The 23,901-nt window shown below is 43.1% G+C and overlaps 2 protein-coding genes across 3 annotated transcripts in view; both read left to right on the top strand.

Moving 5' to 3' along the window:
- Positions 1 to 22,414, top strand: part of FLT3 (fms related receptor tyrosine kinase 3) — a 75,710-nt gene extending 53,296 nt beyond the window's left edge. Inside the window, exons 16-24 of one of the 2 annotated variants that reach the window (XM_045069605.1) lie at positions 1,459 to 1,569; positions 2,453 to 2,606; positions 4,635 to 4,717; positions 5,538 to 5,665; positions 10,009 to 10,062; positions 12,933 to 13,044; positions 13,570 to 13,669; positions 14,122 to 14,227; positions 21,845 to 22,414. In XM_045069605.1, the coding sequence (XP_044925540.1) occupies positions 1,459 to 1,569; positions 2,453 to 2,606; positions 4,635 to 4,717; positions 5,538 to 5,665; positions 10,009 to 10,062; positions 12,933 to 13,044; positions 13,570 to 13,669; positions 14,122 to 14,227; positions 21,845 to 21,967 (971 nt within the window). In that variant the 3' untranslated portion in view covers positions 21,968 to 22,414. Of the gene's footprint in view, positions 1 to 1,458; positions 1,570 to 2,452; positions 2,607 to 4,634; positions 4,718 to 5,537; positions 5,666 to 10,008; positions 10,132 to 12,932; positions 13,045 to 13,569; positions 13,670 to 14,121; positions 14,228 to 21,844 lie in introns of both variants that reach the window. The other variant, XM_045069604.1, reaches the window with a different exon arrangement.
- Positions 6,773 to 7,209, top strand: LOC123389026 (60S ribosomal protein L35a). Its single transcript, XM_045069606.1, has one exon. The coding sequence runs from the start codon at positions 6,843 to 6,845 to the stop codon at positions 7,173 to 7,175; it is 333 nt and encodes a 110-aa protein (XP_044925541.1). The 5' UTR covers positions 6,773 to 6,842; the 3' UTR covers positions 7,176 to 7,209.
- Positions 22,415 to 23,901: the final 1,487 nt, after the last annotated feature.

Genomic DNA, 23,901 nt, shown 5'->3' with positions numbered 1-23,901 from the left:
CCCCACTGTAAATTCACCTGGTTAACTCTTATTTTTCCTCACATCTCAGCAACAGGCACTTGGCGTCCCCTTCCAAACCTCTCCACGGCTAGGTTAGGTATCCCTCTTGTGTGACCCCACAGCACCCCCCCATTCATTTGCCACTTTGTATTTATCACACTGTTATAATTGTTTATTTACTCATCTTCCTTTTCCAGGAGACCTAAACTCCAGGAAGACAGGGGCTGTGTCTTGTCTTTCATTCCTCCATTGCTTCGCACGTTGCCTCATACACTGTAGGCATTCAATAAACACTAGTTCAGTAAACAAATGGATAAGACTAAACGAAAGTCGGGTAATGACAGTGCTTTGAAAAAGTTAAGCACACCGTAAAATATACCACTTTAGTTGAGAGGAACAAGCCATGGACCCCTATAAAACATGAAACAGCAGAAGACATGACCCATACTGGTAGGTCATAGTGCTCACAGTGAAGAATCTCACTCCCATGCCAAGATGTTGGTAGTAAGGATATCCCCAAGAACTCACTAAATGAAAATCAATGGCCTCAGTGATCTGAAAAAGTTAGCATAAAGGCTAGGTGTCTTCCAAGATAAAATAATGACACCTCGGAATATCAAATCAAAATTTCAGTTACTATGTCTATGAGAAAGAAGACATTAACAGAGGAGTAGGTGCCTGGTGTGTGGAGAGGAAAGTCCAACGACCCTGCCCTTACCTCTAGGGCTCTAGTACCCTCTTCTTGGGCAGGAGTTCCCCAAGCACCTGGTCACCTCACTCTCAGTGACATGAGACCTTTGAGTTTATCAATAACTACCCTCATGATATGCTTCTAAGCAAGATTATGAGTACAATTTACCAAACTATCTAGACTTATCTTCAGGGAGAGAATGCATTGGCCAACGGATACATTCTAGCCTATTTGCCAGTTATATTTCTCATGATCAATCAATGAGTCTCTTGAGAACTTGGTTGGAGGGAATTGGTCTCTTTGACCTTCTCACCACTGGACCCACTGACAAATTTAAGGTTTTAGACCTGAAGACCACAAGCTGGAGCCAACCTTGCTTAACATTCCTATCTTGTCTCTCTGTGTCCAACAAATCAAGAGTCAAAAAGAAAGTTATGTTTCTCCCTTCAGTATATTTACTAACTTCTACCATAGAGGAAAATCATGCATTTTGTTTTATTTTGTTTTTTGAGGGTCAACTCTACTGATTTTTATTTGGGTAAGTAGAGGAACGTCCAGCAGAAAGGCACATTATCAGACCAAACTTTTATATTGCAATCTTTGAAATTCTGTCTTAAACACAAGATAGTTTTATTCAAAATTCATGTATTATTTTACACATTTTAAAATTTTCATGCAAATAACTGAAGAAAGTTTTCATTTATTAAATGATCTAAAATGCCTCTCTTACTTTAGTTTTATATTTTTTCATGCTCTTCCATCGACAGAAAAAGCAGACAGTTCCGAAAGAGAGGCTCTCATGTCTGAACTCAAAATGATGACTCACCTGGGAAACCACGAGAATATCGTCAATCTGCTGGGGGCATGCACACTGTCAGGTAATCAATTCCTACTAAAAGCCTCTCATCAAAAATATTTTAGCCTGAAGACAAAGAGGACATTTGTTCTCAACTTTTCCTCTTTCCCCCGTCTTCGTACGGGCCCTCGAACCGGAGCGGAGTTAGACAGTGAGCGCTCTGAGAGCGGATGCGTCCGTGTAGAGAATGCCTCCGCGCACCAGGCCCGGCCGCGTAATTCTAACCTCCTTAAAAACAACAGCAGCCCTGCTGGCGCATTTTGTGGACTCTCATTCTACCTGCTCTGGTGGAGCTTCTCCCCAGGCTGTGAAGCTGGCCTCCTTGCAGTGGGGAGAATGGCCGCAGAGCTTGGCCGCTGCCCAGCTGGGTCGGCTTCAAATAAGGGACAACGAGGGCGGATCGCCAGCCCTCGTTTTCCCAGCATGCAGTGGCGCATGCGCTCTGATTCACTTCCGCCTAGAAATCCCGGAAAGATGCGCTCCCAGCTCGTTCCTCCTGGGACGGGGACTAAACGAAAGAGAACGAGAGCGAACACATCTAGGAGCGAACCCGTGGCCTGTATCTCCCTCCTCAGGCGAACAACAGAGCCGCGTAGATTTGCCAAGTGCTCACAACGCTGCTGGCATATCATGCCCCGTTGCAAACTGGAGAATCCACGTGGCCACTGGTTATTGGTGAGGCGATGGACAGCAAGGGCCCACATGGAAGGCAGGAAGATCCCGCTTTCCAAAGGAGTTAGAGCCAAAAGCCAAAATTGAGTTTCAAGTACAAGAGATAGTCAGAAAATGTTGTACTCTCCCCAAGTCAGGGAGCACAGGGCTCTCCTAGGTGATGCTGGCTGCCACACAGACATCTGAAGGAAATATTTGGAATTTGTATGCCTATGATGAAAATTCTATTTCAGGACCAATTTACTTGATTTTTGAATATTGTTGCTATGGTGATCTTCTCAACTATCTAAGAAATAAAAGAGAAAAATTCCACAGGACATGGACGGAGATTTTCAAGGAACACAATTTCAGTTTTTACCCCACTTTCCAATCACACCCAAGTTCCAGGTAAGAGAAGTGGGTCAGGATTTCACAATGTTATGTCACAGAACACAGGCCCAGTGTGATGGTTAAACACCCCGCACTGGGCAGTCTCCGAAGGCCAGAGTCCAACCTCCTGTGGTCTATGGGTTCTAAGATCTAGAAAGGTCACTTGTCTTTGTTTTAGCTTCTCTGCTGATCTGGAACAACGAGACTTTCGCTTTCCTGTGGTACAAAGGCTGTAGCTGTCTCCATCCACCTGTGCCTGAATCACACTCTGGCCACATATTCAGTTTTGGGGAGAGTACATTCTTCAGTCCTTCAGCTCTCCTGGATGACGCACAGGAATTGGTAGAATGAACACTTTCCCATGACATATTCACAGAGAGTAGTGCAGGTCTTGGGAGGTTGGTACAAAAGAGCTCTGAACTCACACATTGGATCTTTGAAAATTAGAATGGATTAATTGACATAATGTGATGGGGACGAAATTGAGTAGTGGTAACATTCGTCTCTATGTTCTGTCAGTGTCAATTTGTCTCTATGTTCCTTAATCCACAGTGTCATCCTATTTCCTCCACACACGTGAAAGCTCTCCCTTTTCCTGGTGTGTAGGTTTCAGCGTAGGACTTTGGCCTCTTAAGACACTGAGTCTTTTAAGACAAGATGTTACATCTTTTTTTTTTTTAATATTTTATTTATTTATTTGACAGACAGAGATCACAAGTAGGCTGAGAGGCAGTCAGAGAGAGAGGAAAGGAAGCAGGCTCCCGCTGGGTAGAGAGCCCGATATGGGGCTCGATCCCAGGACCCTGGGATCATGACCCGAGCCAAAGGCAGAGGCTTTAACCCACTGAGCCACCCAGGTGCCCCAGACAGGATGTTACATCTTGAAGCTGGGAGACCCCTTGGAGATCCCCGTTGGATGTCTTTGTGTGGTTGCCCGAAACGAATTCATGTCACACCGGTCTTATCTTTCACACTTGTTTCTCAGTTCATGTTTTAAAACTGAGAAAATTCTGCAATGTCATCTGTATTCTAGAATAGAGTCTCTTAATGAGTCAGATGGTGAGATCAGCATTCCATGGTTAGCAATAGCTAACGCTGGTCAACAGGGTCTTTGATTCATTCTAGTCATTGGGGTATTAACTACACTGAAGTGACTTAGGAATATTTGTGGTCTGCAAGCATAAAGCCATTTGCCAGAGATAGGGAAAATTATAAGTCGGGGTGAATTTGTATGCTGGAATAAATGGAATCATTGTATATAATGCAGAATTCCTCAGTGAAGGATTTTATGTTATTCACCACAAAGGAGAGTTTTGTTATCACTTTATTAATTTCATGGGAAAAGGAAATGTGCTTTATTTACAAAACCTGAGAAAAGAGGGATGATAAAACACAGGTCTTGGAGTGCCTGGGTGGCTTAGTCATTAAGTGTCTGCCTTCGGCTCAGGTCATGATCCCAGAGTCCTGGGATAGAGCCCCACACTGGGCTCCCTGCTCAGTGAGAAGCCTGCTTCTCCTTTTCCCTCTGCCCCTGCTTGTATTCCCTCTCTCGCTGTGTCTCTCTCTGTCAAATAAATAAATAAAATCTTAAAAAAAAAAAAAACACACAGGTCTTTATAAGAAGAACTGTATTACAGGAACTTTCATAGGGAAAGTGGGCTTTTAGAAACAGAAGAGGTACTTGAGTCCTAACTGTACATCTTGCTGAACATAAAGGTTCAGCAAACCTTTATCTCACCAAGTCTTTTATAAAATGTGATTCTGACACCCAGCTTGTTGAGTTGTGGCAAGGACAGAGTGAGGTCCTGTTTGAACTCTGGGACCCTGTACAGATAATGGGATCACTCCTCTCATTAGACTTGGCAAGCTCGATTCCACACGTTTTTAATGTCCATATACACAAAAAAATGGACAAGTGGATACTGTGCTTTTAATCTCAAAGCCCATTTATAACTAGAATTCAACTTTTTTGATGAACTGTGTTTTTTTTAAATAAAATTTCTATTTAGAAGAAGAACATAAATAACAAAATAATTTTTTTTATAGTATGCCTGGTTCAAGAGAAGTTCAGTTACACCAGGACTCGGATCATATCTCAGGATTCAATGGGAATTCATTCCAATCTGAAGGTAATATTTTATCCTAATTAGTAGCACCTTTAAATAGAAACAGGTATGGAAATTCGGTTAGTTTTTAAAAAGTGTCAATGCAAGAAATGCTTTTATTTGCTAATGTCACCCGTAGGGTTTATTAATGTATATTTGCTTTAAAGGTAGTGAAAAGCCAACAGTTTATATATTGTGGGTTTGATGTCAGCGAGCAACTAATAAACACAGAGAGCTATGTTATTTGGTCAGGTTGTTCTTTTTAAAATAATACATTAATCAGAGCCACTGATTACTGACATGTGGAAAAAAGATGAGTTCTAGAATCAGACAGAAGTTGGGTTAACCTTGGGTTCCCTCACTTTCTGGCTGGAAGACTTTGGACAATTTATGTAATCATCTGAGCCACAGTTTTGTCATCTGTAAAATGGGCCTAATAGTACTTTCGTCATAGTACCATTGGAAGGATTAAATGGAAGTATAGTTAAGTGCCCAGTGCTGTTCGTGAAATGTGGTGGCGCAATGTTAATTCTTTCCCACATGACAAAACTACCTTGCACAAAAGAGGAGGATCAGAAGCTCCTGACTGATCAGGGGCCATCTGTATAAAAGCAGCTGGACAGGTTACCCTTCTAACCAAAAGAAACCTTTGGCTGGCCCCTCGGAGGCCCCACAGGTTTAGCGTAAACAGGTTAGCCCCAGTGCTACTGGGAAAATGCAGTGGGAGCTTCCTTTGTAGTCTGGGCGCTCCTCCTCACTGTGGCTTTGATAATGTCCCCATAGAGATGTAATGGGGCAACTTCTTAAACTTGGGGCAAGCATGAGGACCAGTTTTGTTTTACAGATGAAATTGAATATGAAAACCAAAAAAGGCTGGAGGAAGAAGAAGACTTGAACGTGCTGACATTTGAGGACCTTCTTTGCTTTGCATATCAAGTTGCCAAAGGAATGGAATTTCTGGAATTTAAGTCGGTAAGCCCCCTTTGAAGGAGAAACTAACAGCAACAAGATAATTTTGGAAATGGGATGTGCTTTTCTTTTTCTTATTTCAACTTGTATCCCTTACAGTCTGTATCGCCCACTATCCACAACCACCCTCTTCTCTGTCGGAACCACCTAGAATTTTCATTTCAGCAACTCTGGGTGAATTATAGGGGAATGCCTGAGATCCCTTACTGCAGCCCTTCCAGGAGGTCCAGAGTCCCCTGAGACTTCCAGATAGGAAGTCAAAGCGAGGTCTACAGCGTCAGTCTTTCCTTGGGCAGTCCAGTTTGTCCAAGCTGTGTCCTGTGTGTGGGCATTTGACCCTGGGTACGCAGGACTTCAAACACAGTGTGCTGGGATCCTGGTACACCTTCTGCCTCCCCCCCCCCACCGCTTCCCATGCTAATCCCAGACCCACAGGGCTATGATGGGAGGGCCGTGAAGCCTGCCTCAAACCATGGTTTCTACCTCAATTTTGCCTTCTTTCTATCATCGTCTCTCAGCCCTGTTCTGGGACATTTCAAGGGTCTCGTACCTCTGAGCATTCCTCTGGCTGCTTTCTGTCCACACCGTCTTGTGTTCTGTTACCTTCTGAGTATTCCCCCAAACTCTTCCTCTTCTTTTCCCTTTAAATCTTTGCTTCTCTTTCTCCCTCTTTTCTCCATGTCCCTCTTTTTGCCTCTTCCCTCCTCCTCCTTCCTGAATTTGGAGAGAATCATTTCAGCTATATTTTATTTTCTTTAAAAAAATTACTTTTGGGGCGCCTGGGTGGCTCAGTGAGTTAAAGCCTCTGCCTTCATCTCAGGTCATGATCCCAGGATCCTGGGATCGACCCTTGCATCGGGCTCTCTGCTCAGTGGGGAGCCTGCTTCCTCCTCTCTCTCTCTGCCTGCTTCTCTGCCTATTTGTGATCTCTCGCTTTGTCAAATAAGTAAATAAAATCTTTTTTTAAAAATTAGAAAATAAAAATAAAAATAATTTCTCTAATATAGAGAGAAAATATAGAGAAATAATCTCTCTAATATAGAGAGAAAAAAATTTCTCTAATATATTGTCATAGGTTAGGTATATCTCAACTTTAAAAAAAAGATTATCATAGCTTTTTCCGCCATCTTGGGGCTTGTGGAGGCCTGCTGGGAACAGGACTCCTCTAAAACGCCGAATAATGTCTGGAAGGCTGTGGTCCAAGGCCATTTTTGCTGGCTATAAGCGGGGTCTCCGCAACCAGAGGGAGCACACAGCTCTTCTTAAAATCGAAGGTGTATATGCTCGAGATGAAACGGAATTCTATCTGGGCAAGAGATGTGCTTACGTGTACAAAGCAAAGAACAACACAGTGACTCCTGGTGGCAAACCAAACAAAACCAGAGTAATCTGGGGAAAAGTAACTCGTGCTCATGGAAACAGCGGCATGGTTCGTGCCAAATTCCGAAGCAACCTTCCTGCTAAAGCCATTGGCCACAGAATCCGTGTGATGCTGTACCCCTCAAGGATTTAAATTTAATGAAAAGTAAATAAAGGTGTAGATTTGTTCTCTTGTAAAAAAAAAAAAAAAAAAAAAAAAGATTATCATAAAATAAATCAACAGCTTTGAAGAAAGAAGTGATGTTCACAATAGCAATCAGACCTGTGAACCATCTTGAGGTAAACAGAAGAAATATACCAGACCCAAATGAAACATTATTAAATGCCAAAAAGGAGGCCTGAATAAATGAGCTCTACCATGATCATGTAGGAGAGATACGGGGTTTATTAGAAAAGCCAATTCTGTCCAAGTTAATCTGTATGTTTAACACAACTCCAGTTAGAATCTCAAGGATGTTTTTTTCACTCTCACGGATGTTGAAAGTGTATGTTACCTTCTTTGCTTTTTTTTTTTCCAAATATGAGCATCCTTGCTCACAGGTTAAAAAAAAATTCCTGCCTCATAATATTTTCCCACCCCTCATCTCTGAGGCACATTCTTTTTTTTAAATTCAATTAATTAACATATAATGTATCACTGGTTTCAGAGGTAGAGGTCAGTGATTCATCAGTTGCATCTAATACCCAGTGCTCGCTACATCACGTGCCCTCCTCATGCCCATCACCCGGTTATTTCATCCTCCCACCTCCTGCCCTCCAGCAACCCTCAGTTTGTTGCCTACGGTTAAGAGTCTCTTATGGTTTGTCTCCCTCTCTGGTTTTGTCTTGTTTTGTTTTTTCCTCCCTTCTCCTATGATCCTCTGTTTTGTTTCTAAAATTCACATGAGAGTGAGATCATATGATCTATGTCTTTCTCTGATTGACTCACTTCACTTAGCATCATACCTTCTAGTTCCATCCACGTCTTTGCAAACGGCAAGATTTCATGTTTTTGATGGCTGAGTGCTACTCTGGTGTAGATATATACCACATCTTCATTATCCATTCACCTGTCTGAGGCACATTCTTCTCCTCGTCTTCCCTGCCTGCTGTTGGCTTCCTCTTTTCTCAAGTGTATCTATAGTTCGTTTATCGTTCACCTCCTTGACTACAGTAGTGGTTGCGTGTCTTTATAGACCTTGGAGGGCCTCGACCTCGATAGTCTGGCCTGATTTCCTGCCTGTCGTGAAGTAAATAGGCAAATTACTCACAACCAAAGGTCAAGGGCCCTGCTTTTTTCCCCTCTGGGCTTATTATAATAAGAATTTTTTTGAGGAATATCCAGTTTCTGAGACGCTCCCCGCTTATTTTCCCTTTAGGTCCTACCCCCTGCACCATGACGTCACTGTCTCCTGGTTGTCTTTTCTCCCTACTTCTCTGGTTGCTCCTTGCTTTCCCTGTAGCTGCCATGACTCCATCCACCATACTGACTAGTGCCAAGTCTGGTGCTAGGTGCTGAGATAGAGTCAGAGCTTATCACTGACAGGGGAGAAAGAGATGAGCAGACAGGCAAATCAAAGATGACCCTGTAGTGTGGTAAACATTCATGTTCAAGTAAGCTCTGAGAACCCAGGGAAGGCACAGACCCATCAGAACCAGGATGGGGAGTGGTGCAGAAAAGGCTTGGGGAAGCAGCTCATGCTTCGGCTAGAGGAGATTTCTGAGGAAAAGGAAAACCAGCAGGGAACATGGGATAGGGCAGGGAGCACAAAATCAGGAGGAAGTCTGTTGAGAAAGGTCACATTAAATGTGTGACCTGTGGTTCCTTGGGCAACAGAGTCCAGCAGATATTCCTATCTAAAGCTCAGGAGAAATGTTTGGGTCGGGAACAGAGGTTGGATGATGGTAGTTGCGTCTCTTGGTTTGGACGAAGGGACTCAGGAAGGTGTAGATGAGAGGGTGCTGCCCCAGGGAATGAGAGCAGGCTTGTCTGGAGCCGCAGAAAGAAACAGGTTCCACTAGTCAGTAGGAAGAAAACAGGGGGCCAGCGACATGCTGAATGCACAGAAGGAGGGATGTGAAGGAGGAGGGCCTGGCCCATAGGACCAGGTGCCACCAGGACGCCGAATCCAATCTCAGTCGGTGTCCCTGCGGGGCTTAGCCCAGGCAGCTGGGGCAGACATCTGGGAGGATGAAGGCCAGGTGTGGGGGGCTGGTAGGAACGTGGGTGAAGCGTGAATGGAGTCTGCAGGCAGTGGGCAACACTCTCAGAAAACTGGAGAGGGAGGAAGGAGAGCTAGGGGGATTTTAGTCTGCCCGGTTTTTGCTTTTATTTTTTCAAGATTGAGGAGAGCCCTTTGGGCCTTTGCTCCTAGTGCTCTGTTCCTTTGAATATCTTCCTTCTTAGGGTTAATTCTCTTGTCAGACCACTTGGCTTCATATCATGTCCTCTGTCCACTCCGAGGCTCCTAATTCCACTTGAGTCAACCTTCCCAAACTGATTTTTCATTTTTTTTCTCCAAATATATTCTTTGGTCATACTCTCATTGCCAAAGCTGTTTTCCAGTCAGAAAGGAGATCGTTTTTCTCCACCCCTCAGTAAGAGTGCTGGACAACGGCCTTGGAAAATCTCTTCGGAAGGGAGCTCAAGACTGGACCTCGGTATTGTGTCTTTTATTTATAGGAAGACACACCCAGCCGGGTTTGATCTCCTTTCTAAGAACCTACCCCCTTGGCCTCCAGGAATGTTCCATAAGTAGCACGAGTGACTGTATTCACAACAACTGAAGAAGTGGGCCATCCGCGTTCACTCTGTGTGCTGCAGGTCCCGTGTGAGGATAGCCGGTGGCCCAGTAAAGATTAGACACCTCGAGGAACCACACTTTCCTGTCATCTGTAACTCCTGCTGAACTTGAAACTGGAAGCAAAATTGCCCTCTGTGATGATCTCTGTCAGAGTAAATAACACGCCAATTTCATTCTTTGCAGTGTGTTCACAGAGACCTGGCAGCCAGGAACGTGCTCGTGACCCACGGGAAGGTGGTGAAGATCTGTGATTTTGGACTGGCCCGGGACATTATGAGTGACTCCAACTATGTTATCAGGGGCAACGTGAGGCCACTATTTCTCACATGTTTTTATACTGTTATTTTGTGTTTTGTCATTGGGACGGTAGACACTGGCACTCACCGTAGTGAGGGTTTGCTTGATGGCAACATCAAAAAGCTTCCTTACTGCAGTCAGCTTTCTTACATTTAAAAGCTTTTTCTTTCTTTTTTTTTTTTTTAAAGATTTTTAAAATTTATTTGACAGACAGAGATCACAAGTAGGCAGAGAGGCAGGGAGAGAGCTGAGCAGAGAGCCAGATGCAGGGCTCGATCCCAGGACCCTGAGATCATGACCTGAGCCAAAGGCAGAGGCTTTAACCCACTGAGCCACCCATGTGCCACTAAAAGCTTTTTCTGTAGCTTCAAGGAATATTCCAGTTACAATTAAACTGAGCAAAATAGCATCACATCTGTCCTTGGGCTAGTCAGAACAGACCAATTAGGGATCTTGGAGTACAAGCCACACTTAAAAAAAAATTCATTACTTGAACTTATTTCAGTTCCATTAGCTATAAAGCAACTAGAGTCATGTTTCCAATTACAGGAATTTGGCAGTCACTACAATAAAGCATTTTTTAAAGTACAACATATCAATTAAATATTAAATGTGCATTTTTAAAGGACACAATATTTAAATTAGATATGAGCTAATGAATATTTAGCATCTTATTACTGTCACACAGGAAGATCTAAAATATGACCAAATCCACTTATTAAAAAAAAAACAAAAAACAAAAAACAAAACCCAACTAGGGACAGACGTGTTATTTAAGGACTATTAGAAATACTAGATGATAAAATTGTGTACTGGAAAGAGTGGCTTGTAAGAATCCCAACACCTAGAGTTAAGCCCCTTTTTTTTGGAATTTCCCTGTGCTTTATAGTCCCCACTTGTGAAATAATAGTGACTTGGTGCTTACCAGGAGCTAGGTACTGTTCTTAGCGCTTTACGTACATTCATACATTTAGTCCTCACAGTGCCCACTTGTGGGCTGGGAAACCAAGGCACAGAACATAATTTGCCCCTGGTTACACAGCATGTGGACTAGAGAGAGCGTGAATGGTCTGAGCCCCAAGCCTGTGCATAACCACTGTGACAGGTGCAGCATTTCCCATGACAATTATCTGCTTACCACATTGGCGTTGTGGGAATAAACCAATAAAACTAACATGAAAGCACCTGTCTCAGTAAACAGCCAATAAATGTTAAAAATCAAATCAAACACTATTTCCATTAGAATCAAATAGCCATCTCAGCTGATTTTAGATCTATATCTCCCTTGTTGTAGCTGAAGTCATAAAGATGATCAAAGCTTGTGGGCGACTGTGCAGTCTTTTTACCTTACTAGCTGGTGGTCTCTTATGTGGGAAGGTGACTTCCATTTGGCACCTCAGTTAAGTCTTTTAATTAATTAAATTAACCAGATGAGCCTGTAGGATTCTATCAGCTCATCGGTTTGTATAGAATTTAAATAGGGTTTCTTTCTTGAGCTTTGATTTTTTTTTTTTTTTTTAATTTCCCTAAGTAATCTCTACACCCACTGTGGTGCTGGAACTCACGACCCTGAGATCCAAGGTCACATGCTGTACTGACTGAGGCAGCCAGGTGCCCTTGGAACTCTGATTTTACTTGGAAGATTAAACGAGCACAGTGAAGGGCTCCTCATTTCATGAAAAAAAAAAAAAAAAAGAAATACTACAAAAAGCTGTGTCCCAGTAACCTACCTGCTTCTGTGTCTTGATGCTAACCCAACTGTACTGACTCTAAACCTGCCTTTCGTGCTACTGGAAATTACGAAAGCCACAGAAGCCAGCCTGGTGTCATTTCTGGAAGTGATGACATATGCTCCCCTCACCACATTCTTGTAGCTGGCATTTCCACTAAAGTTCTTCCAAGAAATGCTTTAACAAAATATTCCGCCAATTCACCAATATTTCCTTACCTCTGGGCAAAGGACTGGTTATTCCCTAATGGGAATTATCTGCTTTTAAACTTACCCATTCCAATCACCAGGCTTTGTTCAGGATGAGCTTTAAAGCAATGGCCAGCTATGGGGCACCTGGGTGACTCAGTGGGTTGACTCAGAGTCACATGACTCTTGATTTCGGCTCAGGTCATGATCTTGGGGTCATGAGATGGAGCCTGTGCTGAGAATGTCAGGCTCCGAGCTGAGTGTAGAGCCTGTTTAAGAGTCTCCCTCTCCCAGGGTGCCTGGGTGGCTCAGAGGGTTAAGCCTCTGCCTTTGGCTCAGGTCATGATCTCAGGGTCCTGGGATGGAGCTCCGCATCGGGCTCTCTGCTGAGCAGAGAGCCTGCTTCCCCCTCTCTGTCTGCCTGCTTCTCTGCCTCCTTGTGATCTCTCTCTGTGTGTCAAATAAATAAATAAAATCTTTAAAATAAAACAAAACTAATTGCCCTATAAATCTTCATTGTCAGGACCAAGTTGAAACAGAATGATTCTAAATAGTAAAAAAAAAAAAAAAATTCTCCCTCTCTCGCTGCCCCCCTCCCCCCCAACACTTGCATGCAGGTGCGCTCTCTCTCTCTCAAAAAAAATGAAAGATACTGTGTTGGAGTTTTTTGTTTGTTTGGGTTTTTTTTTTCTTTTCTTTTTTGTCAGGCTGTTTTGTTAGGATGTTGATTTGAAAGTGAGAAACTTCCATTTGAGGAATATGATTTTCTCCATTAAGCATTGAGAGTAACTTTAGGAAGCAAAGAAATTTTATCATCTAGCTAGTAAGAGAAAAGAAATCCCCTTCACCATTCGATCTGTTCACCACTGATCTCCTCCTGGACTCCGCACAGGCTCGTCTGCCTGTAAAGTGGATGGCTCCTGAGAGCTTATTCCAAGGGATCTACACCATAAAGAGTGACGTCTGGTCGTATGGAATATTACTCTGGGAGATATTCTCACTTGGTAAGTTTTGCCCGTGGCCACCATCCCTGCCCCCTCCGCGCCTTATCCTGTTCTTATATTAAAGCATGCATGAAGGGTGCCTGGGTGGCTCAGTCAGTGAAGCCTCTGCCTTCGGCTCAGGTCATGATCTCAGGGTCCTGGGATCAAGCCCCACATTGGGCTCTCTGCTCAGCAGGGAGCCTGCTTCCCCCTCTCTCTCTGCCTGCCTCTCTGCCTACTTGTGATCCCTCTGTGTTAAATAAATTTTTAAAAATCTTTAAAACATAAATAAATAAAAATTTAAAAAAAATAAAGCATTCATGACGTGCCACCTTGTCATCTGTGATATATGTGCCACTTCATGTCTTATTGTGGTGTCTTTGCCCCACCCCCCAGCCTGTACCTGCATGAGAGCAGGAGCCTTGACTTTCCCCACTTACAGCCTCGCACCAAGCAGCTTCCGGCCCATGGGCACTCTTGGTACCTGCTTGTTCACTGAATGACTAACCAAATGAAATGGTGTATCCTCCCTCATTTTTCCCCCAGGTGTCAATCCTTACCCTGGTATTCCGGTTGACGCTAACTTCTACAAACTCATTCAAAGTGGATTTAAGATGGATCAGCCCTTTTATGCTACGGAAGAAATGTGAGTTCAGATCAGACTGCACCGTGGCTGAAATCAGGAATTTACAGTCTCTCTAGTTCCAAAGCATGTTGAAGACAGTAAAACTCCTTAATGCAAAATCCATGATTCCTCTTTTTAAAAAAGAAAAAGAAAGAAAAGGAAATTCTTCCTTTTTGTTTTGGGGATTTCTGAACAAAACTGAAGATACTGTGAATTAGAGGCTTCAGTTCTTTTGTTGGAAGGGGTCCCTCAGGGTGCTAAGACTCCATCTCCTGATTTCTGGTCCACAGAATGCATTTCTACCCATCACCTAATTTGCCCTTCCTGGTGGGGGTTCAAAGTCAAGCAGAGTACTTGCCACAAAACAAACAGGCCACAGATGATGAGTAGCTCCAGCTAGAAATGGCGGGAAATGATCAGCTTTTCTTCTTTCAGATTTTCTCAGTTTACTCCACCTTCTCTTGGTTTTACAGATACTTTATAATGCAATCCTGCTGGGCTTTCGACTCAAGGAAACGGCCATCCTTCCCCAACCTGACTTCATTTTTAGGATGTCAGCTGGCGGATGCAGAAGAAGCCGTATGTAGCTTCCTAGTATTTTACAAAGCGCTGTTAGAAAGGAGAGCAGTAACTCAGAACACGCACTCATTTCCTAAGAATCAAAGTATCACGTTGTCTGTCTCAGCATAGTTTGTCTTGGTTGCCCTCTGAAAGTTGCGTGGGGTGAGATATATTTATTGGTAAGCTTTTTGGGGGGGAAAAGCTTTCCCTAACATTGTCAGCCAATTGATTAAGAAATTAAATGCTTTTAAGTATTTAATTAATGCATAGGACTAGACAACTAAACAAAACTTAATCCCTGATCACCACTGACCTTTCCTGATTCAACATGAAGCTTTAGTATGGAATAATCCGTACAACCCAGACATATAATACAGCAGAGTGGAAAAAACATTGACCTGGAATCATGAGAGTCTAATCCCAGCTCTAGCACTCTAGCTCCTCATCGCTGTATGACTTACGGCAAATCATTTTACTTCTCTTGGCCTCAGTTTTCGCACCTGTAAAATGGGTTGCCGAGGTAGGTGATCCTCAGGCTTTGGGAACTTGGAATCACTTTGCTCACTCTTCCCCTCAGTATTACAATCCACCGTAGTGAACAGAGCCATTCCCTAGAGGAAGTGGACAAAGGACAGACCTTGAACCTCCAATAACCAGGTTCAAATTGTGGCTCCATCATTTACATCTTATAGGCCTCGATTAAGTGACATAATCTCTATTTCCTTATCTGAAACATAGAATTAATAAATCTTGCTTTAGGAAGCTGTAAGGAGTAGGATGTATGTGAAAAGATCTATTAGCACATAGCAGGCCCTTAGTAGTTAATCAGTAAATGTTAGTCACATAGGAACCTGACTGCTTAAATGGATTGTCTGTTCTCTTTTTCTAAATTATTAAGAGCCCATTTTCAATTCTGTAGTCTCTCCAGAGACCTGGGTGGGTCGGTCATGTCCCTTCCTCCTGGTAGGCTGTTTTTAAAAATCACATTCGGAAACTAAATTATTGTGAGGGAATTAGGCCAACAAGGTCGGGGGAGATGGAAAACCTCAAGGCTATCGAGCAGACCGCCCGGACACAGTTAATGACCCTATAATACAAACCAAAAGAAGAGTAAGAGAGAGAAACCAGAAGTGGGCTCCAGAGAGGACCGAATAATTTCTCCTTGCCCGGCAGCTGGGTGTGGCTCCACAGAGGTGTTATTTGTACCAAGCTGTGAAGAAAGAGTAGTATTTTGGCTGTTGGGAGGTGGGGGGGGGGTGAGTGGGGGTGTTCCAGGCTAGATGAGTAATATAAGAAAGGTTCAAAGTTGAGAAAGTGTAGTGGAAGATAAATGGTTGTGGCTGAAAGTATAGGGTCGGTGGGGGAATATGGAGAAAAACAGGACTGGAAAGGTAGTGGACCAGGGTATGGGCTCTGCTACCGCTCAGAAGCCCCTTGGCTTTGTTCAGAACCCCTTATCTTGGAGTACAAGTCTCCTTTCATGTCCCCACTCCCACAGGATGTCCAGATGCCCTTCCCTCTGTTCAGGGAATCAGGGTTGTTGAATGGCAAGCTTTTCCACAGGTGATGATTCAGCCACGGGGGTCTGAGCTCAGAGATACCCCTCTAACTACCCTCCCCCCACCACCATTCTCTTCCTCTCTTTCTCTGACCCTCTGTCATGGAAGGTTCTTTTTCCTACCAGTATCAGCCACAGATAGCAAGCTCTGTCTTCTTCAGGGAGATTCGATTAATAGTGTCCCCTCTGGGTGGGATGAATACACCAAGAGGAACATCTTGGTACTGGTTGGTGCAGTGGGATCCAGTCTAGAAGCCTGGGGAGCAGAGACGAGATTGGATTTCAGTCCCCACCGGCTGGGCACCTCTGAGCAAGGCCTAGTCTACACAACCATGCCAGGCAGCTCTGCCCACTATGAGTGAACCCTGGTTCCTCCAGGGAATGCTTTTCCCTTCACATGCCCTAAGCACAGCGATGTCTAGTCTCTTGGGTGGGAAGACAGGCCTTGCCAGCAGGCCTGAGGTGATATTTCCTGGTATGCATGTGAACGCTTTTTGTACAGTCTCTGCTTTTGCTTCTTCATGGACTAGGGAAGGAAAATGGCCCTCAGGGTACAAGTGAGAAGGGAAGAGAAGCTCACTGAGAAAACACAGGTTAACGCTTTTAGGTATAACCCAACCCCAGTGGTATGGAGTTAGAGCAGGGAGATCACCGAATAATGTGCTAAGGCATTATTCAGACAGTGGTGAACCAACAGGGATTTTTAGAATGGGCAGATGCTCCAGTATTGGTCTTGATGGCCCAGATCACTACGACTGTGACAGATACTAGTTAGGCTTATTGTGGTAATCGTTTTTGCAATATATACATGAATTATATCATACACCTGAAACTAATATAGAGTTACATATCCATTATACCTCAGTTTAAAAAAAAAAAAAAAAAAAAAAAGAGCCAGATCGAGTATTCTCTCCTCTCCAAAGACCCCTGTAGTTTCCCTAGTCAGATTTCAGGGTCCTTCTGAGTCTCCATAACACTTTGTCTTTAACTGTGTGTGAGACTCCAGTGATGGTGTGTGAGACTTTGCTTTATGGGTCTGTCTTTCCCACCACTAGACTTGGTTCATGAGGGCAAGCAGATGCACTGCTCGTCTTCACATCACCTGACGTGGTCCCGTAGGCAGGCGACACTCACCAGTTATCAAATAAATGAGTGCCTATCAGCACAACATTTACGTCAGAGGTCACATCCGCTTTGTTCACCATGGCATACCTAGTTCAGCCATTACATACCTAAGTGGCTGGCATAATGCTTAGTGGATGGAAAGTGCTAAGCAAATATTTCTGGAAAGAAGGAAGGCAGGCAGGCATAATAGTAAATTTGAGAAAGTAAAACCCTAAGAGAGGAAGTAAGATCAGTTAAGAGGTGACTGTGGCAACAGAGGTGAGCAAAGATGAGGGGGTGAACTAGACGGTGGGGAGAGGGGGTGCAGAAGGAAGGGACACGCACAGCTCCTGTTTCAGAAAGGGCCTGAACTCACATCACGCTCTTCTCATGTCCATGCCCACAAGTCATAGGAAATATATACATAGAATATAAATATATTATCAATATATAATGTATTTATATATACTATATCATAAACAAATATACAAATATAAAATAATATAATATAAATACTTAAAAAATGGGACACCTGGGTGGCTCAGTCGGTTAAGCATCTGCCATCAGCTTAGGTCATGATCCCAGGGTCCTGGAATGGAGCCCCATGTCAGACTCCCTGCTCAGTGGGGAATCTGCTTCTCCCTCTGCCCCTCCTCCACTGTGTTTTCTCTCTCTTAATCTCTCTATCTCTCTCTCATATAAATATATAAAATCTTTAAAAAATAAGACATATATATATATATACATACATACATACACATTTTTTTTATTATATTTTTTTAAAGAAGTGAGGCCATAATAGCCTTTGAAAGCCAGAAGGAGATCTTTGTAGACCAGAAACTGTGGAAAACCCCTGAGACAATGAAAGTAGTTAGGACTGAATTGGGAAGACCCACAACAGAGAACTCTTTGAAAGTTGAAAGAATGAGGACTAGTGTTTTCCCAGAGAGTAGGGAGAGTTCTGGTGGGCTCACGCAGAAGTTCCTCAGTGGGACGAGTCACAGTGTTAAATACACATAAGAATAACATGGGTGTTAAGAATGTAAGTATGCCACTGTGAAAACAGAAATATAATCTATAATCTCAGGTTCAGGGTAGAAGAAAAAGGACCATAGAAAACCTGATCAACGCCACAAAGTGGGGAAGAGAGAAACAAAGAGCATTCATCGAAATAGAAAAAGCTCAAAATGTCAAGATTAGTAAGTCCACTTAAGAAAGAGAATATCAGGGGTGCCTGGGTGGCTCAGTGGGTTAAGCCTCTGCCTTCGGCTCAGGTCATGATCTCAGGTCCTGGGATGGAGCCCCATAGCAGGCTCTCTGCTCAGCAGGGAGCCTGCTTCCCCCTCCCCCTCTGCCTGTCTCTCTGCCTGCTTGTGATCTCTGTCTGTCAAATAAATAAATAAAATCTTAAAAAAAAAAGAGAGAGAGAGAGAATGTCAAAATAAATGAGACTCTTATCACACAGATCACATTTACTAACATCAGTGCAGTGAAAGGAGAAATCACTGGTCATACCCAAAAAGCTCCCCGTGTCCTACATGAGAAATTAAAACTCATGTTTCTTACAGAAGCCTTTGGTTCACAAGAAGGTGAAGGAGGAAGGAAAAAGACATAAAAATAGTCCCTGCTTATTAGAACCTGTAGGAGCCAGCCAAATTTATAACTAAATTCATTAGAAAATAAAGAATGAGAATGAATGACTTAAACTTTCATCTCTAGAAACTGAGAAAAAAAAAAAAAACACAATGAACAAGGAGGAAGGAGTAGAGGAAGAAAATGAACAAAGCAGAAGAAAAGAACTAATAGAGGGGTGCCCGAGTGGCTCAGCCCGTGAAGTGTCGGACTCCTGGTTTCAGTTCAGCATGTGGTCTCGGGGTCCTGGAAGGGAGCCCATCATTGGGCTCCATGCTGAGCGTGGAGTCTGCCTGAGATTCTTCTTCCCTCTCTCTACCTCCCCCTCTCCCTCCTCCCCATGCTTGTGTGTGCTCTCTCTAAAATAAGTAACTAATGTTAAAAATAAAATAAAAGAACTAATAAAGTTACAGGCAGAATTAATTAAACTGAGAGTAGCCCCCAAAACAAGAGTGATAATCAGGAAACACAGAAGTTGTTTTTTGAACTAATAATAATAAGATTGAATGGCAAACATTTTTTAAGTGTCTGCCATACACTCTACTAATATACTATCCATACGAACAGTTAATTCTCACATCAATCTCACAAAGTAAGTTTGAGTATTACCTCTTTTGCAGATCAGTAAATTGAGATACAGAGAAGTTCGGTCATTTGCCAAAGGTAACCCAGTAAGTGTCAGACTGAGGATTTGAACACAGGAGTCTGGATCTAGTTTATACTATATATTAATATTGTATGTTAATATGGTGTACAAATATACCACTAACGCACACTATGAAGAGAACAATTAGGAAAAAAAGAGAAAGCACAGATGACATTCAGATAAAAAGAACATACTTTGGATAGAGACACCATTTAAAAAAATGTAAGAAAATCTTATGCACCTCTTTCTATTGATATACTTGAAAAGCTAGGGTTTCAAAATCTTTGTAAGGAGCATATACACATGTATTACTTGTGCAATTAAAAAATTTATTTTAAAATCACTTAAAGGTGTGAGGGGGTGGGAGACACAGGCGTCCAGTTAGGGAATGAAAGTCACCAGGATGAAAGGCCATAAGCACAGAGAATATTCAGTCAATGGGGTTGTCATAGTGCTATATGTTGGCAGAAGGGAGCGCCGCTCTTGGGACGCATGGCGTAATGTACAGACTTGTTTCGGCATCACTATGTTGTACTCCTGAAACTGGTGTAACACTGTGTTTCATCTATACATCAATAAAACCAATTAATTACTTAACATAAACAAAAATCTCTTAAAGCAATGGACAGGAAGACATTAAAAGTGGGGACACACCAGAATAGCACCCAGTCTCTGGCTGTGGGAGTACAGCGAGGTTGAGAAGATGATTCTGAAAGTCCTGGATCTTGGGCCTGGAGTTGGGGCAGTTCACTAAGTGAAACTCTCGATCCAGGAAGGAGAGAAGGATCAGGGATCAGAGATAATGGATTCAGGTGTGGAGCTGTTGGGTTTGAAGTGTTACTGGTATTTCTGTCCCAGCTTTCCTTAGATGGTCAAAATTCAGTGCTGGACGTGAACATTTGGTTCAACAGGTCATAACCAACTGCTAGGCCCGCTCTACAAAAACAACGTATCATTACTGTTCATCCTTAAGGATAGAGGCAGACTGTTATGGTGAAGACCAGGTTTAAAAGGAGATTTTTGTCCATTTGTTTTCCAGAAAGAAAAAATAAGAGGAGGAGATGGTCCGTTCAGTGAACACGATAACTGCCAAGTGAACTAACACAAACAAATACACAGTAGTGATGGCCAGGGAGAGGGAGGGAGTCTGTCCAACTCACATAAGAATCCAGGATCCCTACATCACAGAGTTCTCATAAGTAATAAGAAAAACCTGGATGACCCAACGTAAAAGGGCAAAGGAGAGAAGCAGACAATTCCCAATGAAGTGCAAATGTTCATTGAATCTAGAAAAAGATGTTCAGATTTGCTTATCATGAAACACGCAGGCCAGGGGATCAGACCTTCCCTGGACAAAGGGCTAGAGCCGTGGGCGATAGTTAACACCCCTGCTGTAGGGCTTGGGAGAAAGCAGCATTGTTCCCCGACACAGCGGAGAGGAGTGGAAATAAGTAACGGTTTCTGCCGGGCAGCCTGTTGAGGTACGTCCCCATTCAATGTGCATCCCCCTTGACCTGGCAATTCCACTGCCCTCATTCACCCTGGAGACAGACAGGGCCAGTGTGCACTTCTCAGTCGATGTTATACAAACAGTCCATCAAAAGGCCAATTATGGTTCATCCATACTATGGAATGCTAGGCTACTATTAAAAACATGAATGTGCTCATATTTAGTAAATATGAAAATGTGTAATGTGTAAACCTGCAAACAACGTCTTAGAAATTCAAAATAAGGTTCTGAAACAAGGTCTACACTCTGAGCCTACCAACACAAAATTGCGTATACACAGCAAACCATCTGTCATGGGGGCTATCTCTGACAATTTTAGGCTTTTTTCTATATATCTTCCTATATTGCTTAAGGTGTCTATATGAATGTGTGTTAACTTTAAAGTCAGACAGAAAGTAGAGCTGTTTTCATTTTGGAAAAACATTTTAAAGTCACTGACCTCCCAAGTGAAAGTCAAGAATCACCTGTATTAGTTGCATAATGAACAGATCATTTTTAGTGGCCTTTCTCTTATATGGGTTTATTTGGCTTTTTAAAGATTTTATTTATTTATTTGACAGAGACAGCAAAAGAGGAATACAAGCAGGGAGAGTGAGAGAGGGAAAAGCAGGCTTCCCACTAAGCAGGAAGCTCAACGCTCGCTCCCAGGACCCTGGGATCATGACTGAGCCGAAGGCAGACGCTTACCAATTGAGCCACCCAGGAGTCCCTTTTTTATGGTTTTACTGCTCAGCTTTTGGATTTCTAGATTGGGACTTTATTTTTTTTTTTTAAAGATTTTATTTATTTATTTGACGAGAGAAATCACAAGTAGATGGAGAGGCAGGCAGAGAGAGAGAGAGGGAAGCAGGCTCCCTGCTGAGCAGAGAGCCCGATGCGGGACTCGATCCCAGGACCCTGAGATCATGACCTGAGCTGAAGGCAGCGGCTTAACCCACTGAGCCACCCAGGCGCCCTCTAGATTGGGACTTTAAATGCAAGAGCAGAAATGATACTGGAATTAGCTATTTGATGGTGACTTGATTTCTCCATTAGTAAACTGATTTTGGTTTGTCAATTAACATCCTCTAAGATTGTCCTCTAAGACTTCTGTATCATAATAGCAAGTAATCTGCAACATAGGCCCTTGACATGTCCGTCTTCCTTGGATGGTAATCAGTGTTCTGTCTTCTCCCTCACCTTCAGATGTATCAGAACATGGAGGGCCACGTTTCAGACCGTTCTTCTGTCTACCAAAACAGGCGACCTTACAGCAGAGAGGTGGACTCGGGGCTCCTGCCTCCACAGGCTCATGATGAAGATTCCTAGAGAAACAGTTGAGTCTTAAGGCCTTCCTCCCTCTGACCCCCTCCTTAAACAGGCTATAGATTACCAAAACAGGATTAATTTCATCACCAAAAGAAAGCATGATCTCAACTGCTGCTTTGCTGGGCTTTTCTCTAGAAGCTCTCTGTATTTACTCTTGTTTTCAAAGGGACTTTTGTAAAAACAAATCATCCTTTGCACAAGGCGGGAAGAGCTGATAAGTACTTTTCCTGGAGTATCTATCCAGATCCAAAGGCCTTCTTGGGCTGGCTTGAGTGAAAATCGTGTACCTGAGGTACAGTACGTTCTTGTAAATAGATAACACAAAAGCATTTTGCTAAGGAGAAGCTGATATGATTTTTTAAATCTATGTTTTAAAATAATATGTAACTTTTTTCAGCTATTTAGTGATATATTTTATGAATGGAAATAAAATCTCTTCTCTAGAAATGTTTGTCATTGAATTGTTTACATGTCCCATTTAGGGCAAGACTTAACAGGAGGGCAGGAACCTAATGAAATTATGTGCAACGATTTGTTTGTGCATGTGTATTTTTTTCCCTACTGAGATGCTCTAGCCCTCCATCAGATTCTTAAGAGGACGCGTGACTCCTGCCCCCAGACTAGGGCAGAAACACTGGGGTCTGCTGGCTTCTCTGCGGCGCTCCGTGGATTCAGCCTCTCTCGCCCTTTGAATCCAGCTTAGCTCCTTCCCTCCCACAGGCTTATAAAGCTGAACTTGCCCTCATCCTTATTTTCCAGGTGTGGTTCTCGGTGAAGGGTATGTGTGGTGATGTTCTCCTTTTTTTCTTTTTTAAGATTTTATTTATTTGTTTGAGAGAGAAAATGAGCACGAGAAGGGGGAGTGTCAGAGGGAGAAAGTACTGCCTGATGTGGGATGCGGTCCTGGGACTCCAGGACCATGACCTGAGCAGAAAGCAGTTGCTTAGCCAACTGAACCACCCAGGTCTTAACCAACCCACCTCCCCAAGGTCTGCCTCTTCTTGTCTTCCCTTCTGGGGCGTGGTTAAGATAAGAACCTTGAAGCCAGTCTGCCTGGGCTGACATTCTCCTTCCAATGCTGCTTAGTTGAGCAACACTGGGCAACCTTGGGCAAGTAACTGATTGGGTCTCGGCTTCCTCTTCTGGAAGACGAAATAATAATGGATGACATCTATCTTACATGGTTCTGATAAGGATTAGATGGACTACATATATAATATATGTATGTTATAATAGACACACAGATGGTCCCCAACTAAGGGTGGCTCAACTTAAAATTTTTTGACTTTACGGTGGTGCAAAAGGGATACACATTCTGTAGAAACCATTCTTTGAATTTTGAATTTCCGGAGCTAGCGATATGCAGTTCAATGTCTATCACAGTGCTGGGTAGTGACAGCCCCCAGTCCACTATGGGATCCCAGGGTGAAAAATCAAAACACTGACAGCCATTGTATACCCATTCAACCGTTCTGTTTCTCACTTTCAACACAGTATTCAATACATTACATGAGATATTCAATACTTTATTATACAATAGGCTTTGTGTTAGATGATCTTGCCCAACGCGAGGCTGACATCAGTATTCTGAGCACGTTTGAGGTGGGCTAGGCTAAACTGTGAGGTTTGATGGGTTGGAGTATTAAATGTATTTCAGCTTATATTTTCAGCTTACTGGGGGTTTACTGGGACATAACCCCATCGCAAGCTGAGGACGAGCTATATTACAGAAAGATAGTACCTCGTCCATAAATGTACCCTAATCTGTCATTTGCACTTCCCTCTCTGGTTTTAATCTTTTACTTTAGACGAGACCACAAAAACTAGATTACACAAATCCGTTCTTCACATCACCCCTTCTCCCAAGCTCTGGGCCATCCAGTGTTTTCTCTGGCCACAGAAAGATCTGTCTTCCTAAAGTATTCCTGTGCACC

This window comes from Mustela putorius, unplaced genomic scaffold (genome assembly GCF_011764305.1).
Source record: "Mustela putorius furo isolate JIRA1106 unplaced genomic scaffold, ASM1176430v1.1 tig00003942_pilon_pilon_pilon, whole genome shotgun sequence".
Taxonomy (NCBI): domain Eukaryota; kingdom Metazoa; phylum Chordata; class Mammalia; order Carnivora; family Mustelidae; genus Mustela; species Mustela putorius.
The sequence above is the reverse complement of the archived record's forward strand: the minus strand, read 5'-3'. Positions and strand labels throughout refer to the sequence as shown.

Coding starts and splice junctions, on each gene's coding strand:
- LOC123389026 (XM_045069606.1), top strand. CDS start 6,843: ATGTCTGGAAGGCTGTGGTCCAAGGCCATTTTTGCTGGCTATAAGCGG.